Raw genomic sequence first — 12,769 nt, 5'->3', positions numbered from 1 at the left:
ACCCCCCTCCCCCCCAAGATGCGCTGTGTGATCGGATGATGTCGGATTTCACTTGTCTGCCAAAAAAAACCCAGGTGTAAACACCCCCCTCCCCCCCAAAATGCGCTGTGTGATCGGATGACATCGATTTCACTTGTCCGCCAAAAAAAAGCCAGGTGTAAACACCCCCCTCCCCCCCAAGATGCGCTGTGTGATCGGATGACGTCGGATTTCACTTGTCCGCATAAAAAAGCCAGGTGTAACCACCCCCCTCCCCCCCAAGATGCGCTGTGTGATTGGATGACGTCAGATTTCACTTGTCCGCATAAAAAACCCAGGTGTAAACACCCCCCTCTCGCCCAAGATGCGCTGTGTGATCGGATGACGTCGGATTTCACTTGTCCGCATAAAAAAGCCAGGTGTAAACACTCCCCTCTCGCCCAAGATGCGCTGTGTGATCGGATGACGTCGGATTTCACTTGTCCGCATAAAAAAGCCAGGTGTAAACACCCCCCTCTCGCCCAAGATGCGCTGTGTGATCGAATGACGTCGGATTTCACTTGTCCGCATAAAAAAGCCAGGTGTAAACGCCCCCCTCCCCCCCAAGATGCGCTGTGTGATCGGATGACGTCGGATTTCACTTGTCCGCATAAAAAAGCCAGGTGTAAACACCCCCCTCCCCCCCAAGATGCACGGTGTGATCGGATGCGACTGATTTCACTTGTCCGCATAAAAAACCCAGGTGTAAACACCCCCCTCTCGCCCAAGATGCGCTGTGTGATCGGATGACGTCGGATTTCACTTGTCTGCCAAAAAAAACCCAGGTGTAAACACCCCCCTCCCCCCCAAGATGCGCTGTGTGATCGGATGATGTTGGATTTCATTTGTCTGCATAAAAAAGCCAGGTGTAAACACCCCCCTCTCGCCCAAGATGCGCTGTGTGATCGGATGACGTCGGATTTCACTTGTCCGCATAAAAAAGCCAGGTGTAAACACCCCCCTCCCCCCCAAGATGTGCTGTGTGATCGGATGACGTCGGATTTCATTTGTCCGCCAAAAAAAACCCAGGTCTAAACACCCCCTCTCGCCCAAGATGCGCTGTGTGATCGGATGACATCGGATTTCACTTGTCCGCATAAAAAACCCAGGTGTAAACACCCCCCTCTCGCCCAAGATGCGCTGTGTGATCGGATGATGTCGGATTTCACTTGTCCGCATAAAAAAGCCAGGTGTAAACACTCCCCTCTCGCCCAACATGCGCTGTGTGATCGGATGACGTCGGATTTCACTTGTCCGCATAAAAAAGCCAGGTGTAAACACCCCCCTCTCGCCCAAGATGCGCTGTGTGATCGGATGACGTCGGATTTCACTTGTCCGCATAAAAAAGCCAGGTGTAAACACCCCCCTCCCCCCCAAGATGCACTGTGTGATCGGATGACGTCGGATTTCACTTGTCCGCATAAAAAAGCCAGGTGTAAACACCCCCCTCCCCCCCAAGATGCACGGTGTGATCGGATGGCGTCTGATTTCACTTGTCCGCATAAAAAACCCAGGTGTAAACACCCCCCTCTCGCCCAAGATGCGCTGTGTGATCGGATGACGTCGGATTTCACTTGTCCGCCAAAAAAAACCCAGGTGTAAACACCCCCCTCCCCCCCGAGATGCGCTGTGTGATCGGATGACATCGGATTTCACTTGTCTGCCAAAAAAAACCCAGGTGTAAACACCCCCCTCTCGCCCAAGATGCGCTGTGTGATCGGATGACGGCGGATTTCACTTGTCCGCATAAAAAAGCCAGGTGTAAACACTCCCCTCTCGCCCAAGATGCACTGTGTGATCGGATGACGTCGGATTTCACTTGTCCCCATAAAAAAGCCAGGTGTAAACACCCCCCTCTCGCCCAAGATGCGCTGTGTGATCGTATGACGTCGGATTTCACTTGTCCGCATAAAAAAGCCAGGTGTAAACACCCCGCTCTCGCCCAAGATGCACGGTGTGATCGGATGACATCGGATTTCACTTGTCTGCCAAAAAAACCCCAGGTGTAAACACCCCCCTCTCGCCTAAGATGCGCTGTGTGATCGGATGACATCGGATTTCACTTGTCCGCCAAAAAAAACCCCAGGTCTAAACACCCCCCTCCCCCCCAAGATGCACTGTGTGATCGGATGACGTCGGATTTCACTTGTCCGCATAAAAAAAACCCAGGTCTAAACACCCCCCTCCCCCCCAAGATGCACTGTGTGATCGGATGACGTCGGATTTCACTTGTCCGCATAAAAAACCCAGGTGTAAACACCCCCCCCCCCCCCCCAAGATGCGCTGTGTGATCGGATGACATCGGATTTCACTTGTCCGCCAAAAAAAAAACCCAGGTCTAAACACCCCCCTCCCCCCCAAGATGCACTGTGTGATCGGATGACGTCGGATTTCACTTGTCCGCATAAAAAAGCCAGGTGTAAACACCTCCCAAGATGCACTGTGATAGTATATATGGTATCACACTGTACAGTTTATCCTGCTTTTATTGGAGAAACTGTCTCTACTGTTACTGTAGACTTTCTAGTAGATATTGGGGGAGCATTGCTGTGAGGATTTGATTGCACTAGCTGAATGCATTCATTAGAAGGGGTGTCTACAAACATTTGGACACATTATAGACATGTATAGTTCTTTAAATGGCCTTTATGAATTGGTTCTAGAGCACGTTCGCAAGACGTGGAAATACGGCCATTCTATTGTGTAGAGGGCCGAGCAGACACAAAGCTAACATGAGGACTCGCTCATCAAGCCCTGTCATCACATCCTGGAGGTCTCCCCCGGCCTCCCCCTGCGGCTGACCTGTCCGTGCACACATGCATTCCTCTGCAGTGACTGACCAAGGTTAAACAAGCGTCACAGAAAGTTGGCAAGACAGTCTACGGACGGTCCAGGATGGGAATTATGGGCTGATGCCAAGATCCGATATTTTGCATGTATGTGTCTGCCAGCACCAATGCCAAAACCGGATCTAGATGAATTACAATCGCGGGGAAGTAAGAGGATTGTTTTTATAGGGTTACAAAAGCAGTGAAATGATTAACAGCCCTGTCAGAGGCCGGAAAAGGCAGCGGAACTTTCTGAGCTTCATTAAGTATTCGTTTGAAATATTGTTTCAGAGCCAAACTTAAACTCCCCAATTTCCGCCGGTTTCACAACTCGTACATACACCCCCCCACCACCTCCCTCCCCTATCAAATTCAATGCTCCAGGCACTAAGGGGGGTGAAGATCAACACCTGCACAGCCAGCCAGTCCCTCTTTTTCCAACTGCCGTCGATGCGACGTCACCGGGCAACCAACGCACCTGGAGGGAAGCGCTCTCTCGGATGCCAATGGCTAGCAGCATGACCGGGATTCGAACCAGCGACCCTGTGATCAAACTGACAGCGCCTTATTCCACTGGCCCACTTGCAATCCCACCTGTTACACTATCAGCTAAAGTTAGCTAGGGTAACTCTGTGTGCTAGAGTTAGCCTGTATTAGCCTGAATTAAACCTGTTAGCTAGGGTAACTCTGTGTGCTAGAGTTAGCCTGTATTAGCCTGAATTAAACCTGTTAGCTAGGGTAACTCTGTGTGCTAGCGTTAGCCTGTATTAGCCTGAATTAAACCTGTTAGCTAGGGTAACTCTGTGTGCTAGAGATAGTCTGTGCTAGCCTGAATTAAACCTGTTAGCTAGGGTAATCTGTGTGCTAGAGTTAGCCTGTATTAGCCTGAATTAAACCTGTTAGCTAGGGTAACTCTGTGTGCTAGAGTTAGCCTGTATTAGCTTGAATTAAACCTGTTAGCTAGGGTAACTCTGTGTGCTAGAGTTAGCCTGTATTAGCCTGAATTAAACTTGTTAGCTAGGGTAACTCTGTGTGCTAGAGTAAGCCTGTGCTAGCCTGAATTAAACCTGTTAGCTAGGGTAACTCTGTGTGCTAGAGTTAGCCTGTATTAGCCTGAATTAAACCTGTTAGCTAGGGTAACTCTGTGTGCTAGAGTTGTTGGCATACGTTGTCGGCGTACGTTGGCATAGCAACATAGCAACAAGGGGTTAGTATGTTACGATGTTTCGAGTTCACTAACTGGTCAGTATATAGTCTACACCTTATAGTGTTAGTGAACTTCTTGCTGTGGTCCAGGAGCCTCATCGGTGCTAATATTTCAGCTATGGGTTCCCTTACTGACCTTTGCATTTTCCTCGACAGGAATCGAAGGACTTGTCATCTCACTGGCTGTATCGAGCAGATTCTTAGCGGACCTCAGAGCTGTAGGTGAGTAGCAACTACAGTAAGAAGACTTTGTTGACTGTGCAAGTCGAACAAAGCAAAATCAATAGACCTGCTCAGCGCCTGATTTGTGCAAATCTGTGCATCGCAATGATCTCCACATCTCCATTCATGTTGCGATGCATCAAAAAATAAAATATGCTACCATTTCCCACCATTTTCAGTTAGCTCAGTTCTCTGAAAGACCACTCAGGCCTGGAACGCACTGTAATTACCAGCCATCCAATCTAAGTCAATAACTAATTACTTATTTACTAAGTAAATTGCCATAAAAGCTTCCCAAGGCAACAGTATCATTAGTCATTCTGTTCTACAGCAGTTTCCAGCAGTTCCTGAAAAAAAGTAGTTGCCTGTAATACAGTACATTTACATAAGCTATAATGTACTTGCTGGTTGTCATTAATGTATATAGGCGTCACATTGGTTTGGCAAATGGCTAAAAGGCTTCTGAATTGTACATTATTAGGTCATTACTCTAGGAATTGTAGGAATTGGCTTGGTTAGTACAGTACAGGGGGAAATATTGGAGTATCATTGACAACAAGTTCAATAGTTATAGGAACGAGTCATGATGCATAAACCAAAACAAAGTTAAGTATATATTTACATACACCACTATATATAGTTAGCATACTATATATACTTCATATATTAGAATTTTTTTTAACTTTTTTTTTTTGCAAAAATTAATTAATTACATGTTTTTATACAACAGTAAGTTGCGGCCACGCAAGCTGATTGGTTAAGTGTTTCAAAAACACTGTATCACTGTATGAGTCATGATGCATAAAACCAAAACAGTTATATATGTTAAATATATATATATATGTTCTTTTTTAAATATATAACACTTATGAATACTTTATATAGTTAGCATCCTATATATATATATATATACATATATATATATATATATATATATTTCACATCATACCAATTTTTTTCAAACTTCTTATTTTTGCAAAGAGTAATAAATGACTTTTTTTATGCAACACTTTGTTTCTACCACGCTTTTTTTTTCTTCACAAAAACTGAACGCCGTTGCTATAAATCATATAATGAACCAGCAAGTAACACAAACGCCCTGAGCAAAACAAAACAAGACTGACCTAAAATGAAACTAAAAGAACGAAAACAAGAATTCACAACAAACAAAAAAACAAAACAAAAAATATGTAACCAGTTGGTCTGTGTGAGGAGCTGGAGGAGCTGGAGGAGCTGGAGAAGGAACTACACAAGCTGTGCAGTGAGTGGAGTTTGTGGCTGTCACATAGCAACAAGCTGATCGTTAGGGAACTAGACTTTGGTGGAAGGATACGCAAACATTAAACCATATGAAAGGCTGTCACTGTCCTGCACCTTCGAGTCTCCATCTTATATCTTCACTTTGTGATATGATTTGAATGTGGCTCTTTACATTGTGTCATCATTTCATGATGAATGGACCAATAGAAATACTCCAACAGGACCTGGAAGACAATCTTATTCCATATCATTTTCTATTATGTACCGTGAAATATGTGTGAAACACTGACAGTATATGCTGATATATTTCTCACATGGATAATATGATTGCATACATGTCACGTAGATTTGTGGCTATTTTGGCACATTTGTGTTATGTAAATAAGTCATATGACATATATTTTAATGTCATATATGTGAAATCTATATATTGCCATATATCAGATTTGTTGGCATATATGTCACATAGATTCATGGCAAATTTGATACATTTGTGTTGTGTAAATAAGAAAAGTCAGTATATTTTAATTATATATATTATATATATATATATATATATATATATATATATATATATATATTTAAATATTTGAATGTAATATATTTTAATATCTTATAAGTCATATATCTGAAATCTAAATCTATTTAAGATTTGATGGCATATATGTCGTAGATTTGTGTCTAATTTGACAAATTTGTTTTGTGTAAATAAGGAAATTTCATATAATTGAACAAGTCAAATATTTGTAATCCATATATTGCCATATATCAGATTTGTTGACAGTATGTTGCATATATTTGACACATTTATGTTGTGTAAGGAAATTCTATATATTTTAAAAAGTCATATATTTAAAATCTATATATTGCCATATATTTATGATTTGTTGGCATATATGTTAAATAGATTTGTGGCAAATTTGACTAATTTGTGTTGTGAAAATAAGGAAATTCCATATATTTCAATGTTATATATCTAAAATGTAAATATTGCCATATATGTAAGATTTGATGGTCTACTTGACAAATTTGTTTTGTGTAAATAAGGAAATGTCATATATTTTAACAAGTCAAATATTTGTAATCCATATATTGCCATGTATCAGATTTGTTGACAATATGTTGCATATATTTGACACATTTGTGTTGTGTAAATAAGGACATTTCATATATTTTATGAAGTCATATATCTGAAATCGAAATATTGCCATATATTTAAGATTTGCTGGCATGTTGGCATTTGTTGTCATGTAGATTCGTAGCAAATTTGACAAATTTGTGTTGTGTAAAAAAGAGGAAATTCCTTATATTTGAATAAGTTATATATTTAAAAGAAATAAGTGAATATATAGTGAAATATCAAACATTTCAGTGGGACAAATTTCAGGAATGTTGACAGTCAGGTGATGTTAGTGAAAGCATTATTTATATATATAAAACATGCTTGGTCATATATATATATATATATATATAATAGGTGAGAAAAGGGGGTTATTGTGCTGGGGGACTTCTTTCTCTCTCTCTCTCTCTATCTCTCTCTCTCTCTCTCTCTCTCTCTATCTCTCTCTCTCTCTCTCTCTCTCTCTCTCTCTCTATCTCTCTATCTCTTTATCTCTCTCTCCCATGTTCTCCTCCTCTGTAGAGAAACAGAGTGCATGTGAATACCATGTATCCCCCCCCCCCTCCCCCTCCATCCTAGTTCCTCGCTCCTGCTCGTGTAAGACAAAGCCCTGCTGTTTTATAGATATTCTATACAGAGCTGTCATAAGATTGAAAACACTGGCTGCAAATCACGTGATTTAGCGTAAGTCTCAGGCTCAAGAGTGAAAGTAAAAGGAACGGACTCGCGTGTGCGCGTGCGCGTGTGTGTGGTTTTATGTGTGTGTGTGTGTGTGGTATTATGTGTGTGTGTGTGTGCGTGTTCATGTGTGTCGGAGAAGGGAGGGGGGAGGGCTTGCGGTTGCCATCGTTCATTGCCATTGGATGTACCCACGGGCTTTGATCTCCCACCGCCCGGGTCCGAATTGGAAGTTATTTGGAAGACCATCTGCAGACAAAACGCAACGTTTTCTAGACGTTAGGTAAAAACCCTGGGCTGCAGTGTGAACTGCGAGGAGACCCTGAAAAAACCCCTGCAGCAAAGGTGTCGATCCGTTTTTTATGCAGAAACCTGCAGGTTGAAGTTGGAATTATTCAGTCCACCTTAAATAGCGCAGCGATTAAAGAGCTTAGCGCCGACGGGCAGACCGCCAGCGCTGCGGCGTTTAAGGTGGACCGGACAGTTCCAACTTCAGCCAACCTTACAACCATACAGCTGCACCCAAAACACACATACTAATACTATACTGTTAATAACTGCCCTTCTAATGGATATATATATATATATATACATAGTCGTGTACTAAATAGTCAAATTAAGTGCTAATCCTCGACGCTAATCCTCTTTTTAAGCATAATTAACGTTAATTTGCTTAATTAGCATATGTAAAAACATTAAATGGGCGTGTACAAAAGTAACGGAACTTTTAATACACTGTTTTATTATATATTTAATTAGTTAAAGTCAGAAAACAAAACAGAAAACCGTGTCAGAAAACGTGCAGAACTGTTTTATATGGACGTCTGTTTCCTGTAGGTGGAATTGTTTGATTATTTACACTGAGGAAATCAATATTTGCTTAAGACTGTGTATATATATATATATATATATATATATATATATATATATATATATAAAGACTGCGTGCAAAACCAAAAGCATGCTAGCATGGGGAATAAAATAAGTTAGTGTATCTATATATCTATCTATCTCTCTCTTTCTCTCTCTCTGTCTCTCTCTATCGATCTATCTGTATATCTATCTATCTATCTATATATCTATATATATATATATATATATATATATATATATATATATATATATATATCCCTCTACAACTCTATCTATCTATATATCTATCTATCTCTCTCTATCTCAAAACTCTTGTATCTTCGGAACCTTCTTAACATTCAGTGGAAGTCAATGTTAAAAAAATGCAAGAGTAAAAAAACATATATAAATATATAAACTTTTTAATATCTTTTTTTTTTGTGGGGGGGGGGGGGGGTTTGTTTGTTTTTGGGCTTTTCCCCCTCAACCACAGCAGTGTAAGAATCTTCTAAAAAAAAGTTCTAGAAACACCGGTGAGGAAATGGAGAAAGTAGCCTCAGAACAGTGCGCACTTCACTTATAGTGAAGCCCTTAATAAAGTCTGGCATCTGCCATCCGAGACGATTAGTTGAGTATGGCTGTTTCCTGTGGAGGATAATCGGTTCGATTAGTTCGTTTGCACGCCTGGAAAATCAACACGACTTCAGACTTTTATAACGACGACGCCCAAAACCAAAATAAATAAATAAATAAATACAAACAAATATGTATATATTATTTATTTATATATATATATATAGGCATTTCTATTTGTTCATTCTTCGCACGAAAGATCCCATTATGTCAGAATGTAAGAAATAAGTGTATATATTTATATTTGTATATATATATATACAATATATATATTTAATTATATATCCAAAAGCACTGGTAGAAATGGAGATTTTCCTGTCTAGAACCTCGAAACAGTGTGAACTTTTATGGTAGAGCTCTTAATCAAGTCAGACATCCAGACGTTCAGAGACGCACAGTCTCGTTTTAGTCGCCTGTGATTCGTTTCGGTTTATGAGAAGAGGTTGGAGATACGAGCTGATGTAAAGTTAGCAACAGTGAAAGACTGGCAGACTCTCTCTCTCTCTCTCTCTCTCTCTCTCTCTCTCTCTCTCTGTCACACTCTCTCTCTCTCTCTCTCTCTCTCTCTCTCTCTGTCACACTCTCTCTCTCTCTCTCTCTCTCTCTCTCTCTCTGTCACACTCTCTGTCTCTCTCTCTCTCTCTCTCTCTCTCTGTCTCTCTCTCTCTCTCTCTCTCTCTCTCTCTCTCTCTCTCTCTCTCTCTCTGTCACACACTCTCTCTGTCTCTCTCTCTCTCTCTCTCTCTCTCTCTGCGTTACACCGCCAGCCTCCAGTTCCCCACAAGCTGCAGCTCGGCTGAAGTGAACGGAGCGCTTTCACTTTCGGTTTGTGTGGAGCCGGGGCGACATGTTTTAGGCTAAAGGGATGCTTTCAAAATGTCACGACGTCGAGGGAAACGGCGACCTTGAGAGCGTACAGGTTGGTCTTCATCGTTTTCTCACCGAATGGCGTGGGGGTAGACTGGGTAGCGTGAGAAACAGCTGTCTTGCGTGAGGAATAGAAAAGAGGTCTGACGCGAGAGAGATCCTGGCTGGCTGCAGGACGTGAGCTTTGGTTTGGTGGTGTTGCTTGTGTTCAACGGGGCTACAGGAATGTGTGTGTAGGATTCTTCTTATACAGCGTCTAGGTGTGTGTGTGTGTGTGAGACGGTTGAGCCCACTCTGGTGGACCTTCTGAACTGCTGGGACTCATGAAGTGCTGGCCCAAATGCTGGTAAGGTCACTGACCAGCTGAGCCTCGGTTGTCAGTTGCTTTGTACCTAACCCTGTTCCCCCGGGAAGCCTGTGTGGGACCGTGTGTTTTGCCTTATGCCATCATGTGCCATACACTGAGCGCACACATGCTGATGTGTTTAGGCAGGAGCAGACTCCTCCTCCTTCGGTCCTCTCTCCTCTCTCTCTAAATGGCTTTGTCTTTCTCTCTCTCCGCTACTAGTCAGCTGGCGGCCACTTCTGCATGAATAGAAGCCATGGAGACACTGCTCAACTCTGCCCGGAGCCTGCTATAGAATGGTCCAGCACAATGATCCTGACCATGCAGCTGCGCCACAGGGTCCACCTAAGCCAACTGAGGTCCCCCCTGCACCCTCTGATCCGCCGACGCACTTCCACCCGTTCCGCCACCAGCGGGACCGCTCCCTCATCACCCAGGCCGCCGACTACCTGGCCAGAAGCGGGTTTTACTGGGGTCCCCTGGACGTGGACGAGGCGCACGCCCGGCTGGCCGGCCTCCCGGTCGGGACGTTCCTGATCCGGGACAGCACGCAGACGGACATCTTCTTCACCCTCAGCTACCGGGCCGAGGACGGGCCCACCAGCGTGCGGGTGCTGCTGAGGGACGGGGCCTTCAGCTTGGATGGGAGCAAGCACGCGTTCCCTTGCCTCTTTGCCCTGCTGGAGTTTTATATGACGACCCCCAAAAAGAGTCTGCAGAAGCCCTATCGTGGAGGCGCGCCCCAGACCCTCCAGGAGCTGTCCAGGAGGGCCGTGGTAAGGACGTACGGCAGGGAGAGCATCGGCGGACTCCCTGTGAGTGCTGGGCTCAAAGACTTTCTGAACTCCTATCCTTTCACCATCTAACAGGGTGTCAACTTGCACATGATGTATATTTTAAAAAATGCTATCGTGCTCTCATTGCAGCTATTCGGGGCTTGCCGTCGGTGCCAGCTCTTTGTGACTGTGTGTGTGTGTGTGTTCAAGGATTTGTCAGTACTGTTACCATCAAGTGCACTACTACAGGATTGCATTCTGTATTTCATACGCCTGCTGTGCAGACAATGCGTAGTTCATTTCAGATCATCCCTTGTGAGAAAACCCCAGAAAAAGACATAGGAAATGGCTATGGCAGTTTTTCTCTTGATTCGTCAGGTGTGTATTCTGCACAACGGAGAAGGGAGTTTACTCTGTGACCAGAGCCGAGATTTCAAGCATGGGTATTGAATTGAATGTGCTTCAGTCCATGTCAAATCAACAGCCTATTTCCATTGGTTCGAACAGTCCAGGCATCCCAATCGTAGCTTATTTCACTGGTCAAAGTAGCAAGTGGTTCTCAGATTGCATTAATTGTTGGCCAGCAAACCAATTTAAAAGATAACGGTCCTGATGAGAAAATCGGTTTTCTTTTGTATGTGAAAAGAACATTATTTGTTAATAACCATGTTCATAAACGGTATTAAACCAATGCAACAGTTACCTAAGGCTGACTTCCCGCCTCTGTTCCCTCCCCTCTCATCCTCAGTTATAAGTTCTGATTACTGACACATTTAGAAGAAACAGAAACAGAAACCTGCTCTTCTTTAGAATTGCTGACGTGGGTGACATCCTGATGTGTTGATCTTCCCTCTGTCTGGTTCCTTAGATCCTGGGGGAGGCGGGCCGAACACCAACAGTCTCATTAGGTTCACCGATTTTTGATTTACTTGTTTTCTTTGAAGGGTCTGTCAAAAATGTCACCTTCAACCACAAAACTCATCAGTGAAGACCTGTCAGGTGCTTCTTGCTTTGCAGGAAAGCAGCTCCATCTAGTGGACCGTAGGGACCATGACGTCCATGTCTGAAAGCTTATCAGTAGCAGCCCCAAACACTCTTTAAAGTGAATGTTCTGAAAATGGTTCTCTATGTGGTGCCAAGGAAGAACCATTTTGATGAATTCTGTAAAGAATAGTTTTTACATTTGAAAGTTGTGGAATTGTGTAAAAATCTGGATTTTAAGAAACTCTATGTGATGTAAAGGGCCTAGGCAGAGGCCTTAAACTGCAACCCTAAAAGATTCTTCAGACCTAATAAGTCATTTTTTGGGGACCCAATGTGGTTCTAATAGGGAAAAACCTTGGTGGAACCTTAATTTTTAAGAGGTTAGCTCACTCTAGATAACTCCAACAGTATTAAAATTGTTGTATTTGTTGAGTTTAAATAGTTCTTTTGTGTAAATTAGGCAATCTGCTCTTTTAGATCTAAAGACAACTCCATTCCAATTAATGCCAAATTAATTTCATTGAATGTCTTCAAGTTTATTCCATCAACAATTTGTATTTGTTGAGTTTAATTAGTTCCTTTATGTAAATTAGACAATCTGCTCTTTTAGATCTAAAGACAATTCCATTCCAATTAATGCCTAATTAATTTCATTGAATTTCTTCAAGTTTATTCCATCAACAATTTGTATTTGTTAAGTTTAAGTAGTTCTTTTATGTAAATTAGACAATCTGCTCTTTTAGATCTAAAGACAACTCTATTCCAATGAATGCCAAATTAATTGAATTTCTTCAAGTTTATTCCATCAACAATTAGAATTGTATCTTTAGGTAACAGAGTCTGTTTATGCATAAACAGTCTGTTTATGCTGTTTATAACTCACTTAATGACAGTAAACATCTACAAAACATTGGTTGTCATAACACTTTATATCATGGCAACCATAAACCGAAATGTTTATGTAGGTTTAGGTCAGTTG

At 42.4% G+C, this 12,769-nt stretch overlaps 1 protein-coding gene across 2 annotated transcripts; it reads left to right on the top strand.

Moving 5' to 3' along the window:
* The first annotated feature begins 4,217 nt into the window (after positions 1-4,217).
* socs1b (suppressor of cytokine signaling 1b) lies at positions 4,218-11,513 on the top strand. Of its 2 annotated transcripts, none has more exons than XM_072657021.1 (2): positions 4,218-4,274; positions 10,253-11,513. In XM_072657021.1, exon 2 carries the CDS (start codon positions 10,327-10,329, stop codon positions 10,894-10,896), a length of 570 nt encoding a protein of 189 aa, XP_072513122.1. In that variant the 5' UTR covers positions 4,218-4,274; positions 10,253-10,326; the 3' UTR covers positions 10,897-11,513. The 2 variants fall into 2 exon arrangements, with proteins under 2 accessions (XP_072513122.1, XP_072513121.1); XM_072657020.1 differs by lacking the exon at positions 4,218-4,274 and adding an exon at positions 9,597-9,736.
* Positions 11,514-12,769: the final 1,256 nt, after the last annotated feature.

This window comes from Salminus brasiliensis, chromosome 15 (genome assembly GCF_030463535.1).
Source record: "Salminus brasiliensis chromosome 15, fSalBra1.hap2, whole genome shotgun sequence".
NCBI lineage: Eukaryota > Metazoa > Chordata > Actinopteri > Characiformes > Bryconidae > Salminus > Salminus brasiliensis.
This window is presented reverse-complemented; position numbering and strand designations above follow the sequence as displayed.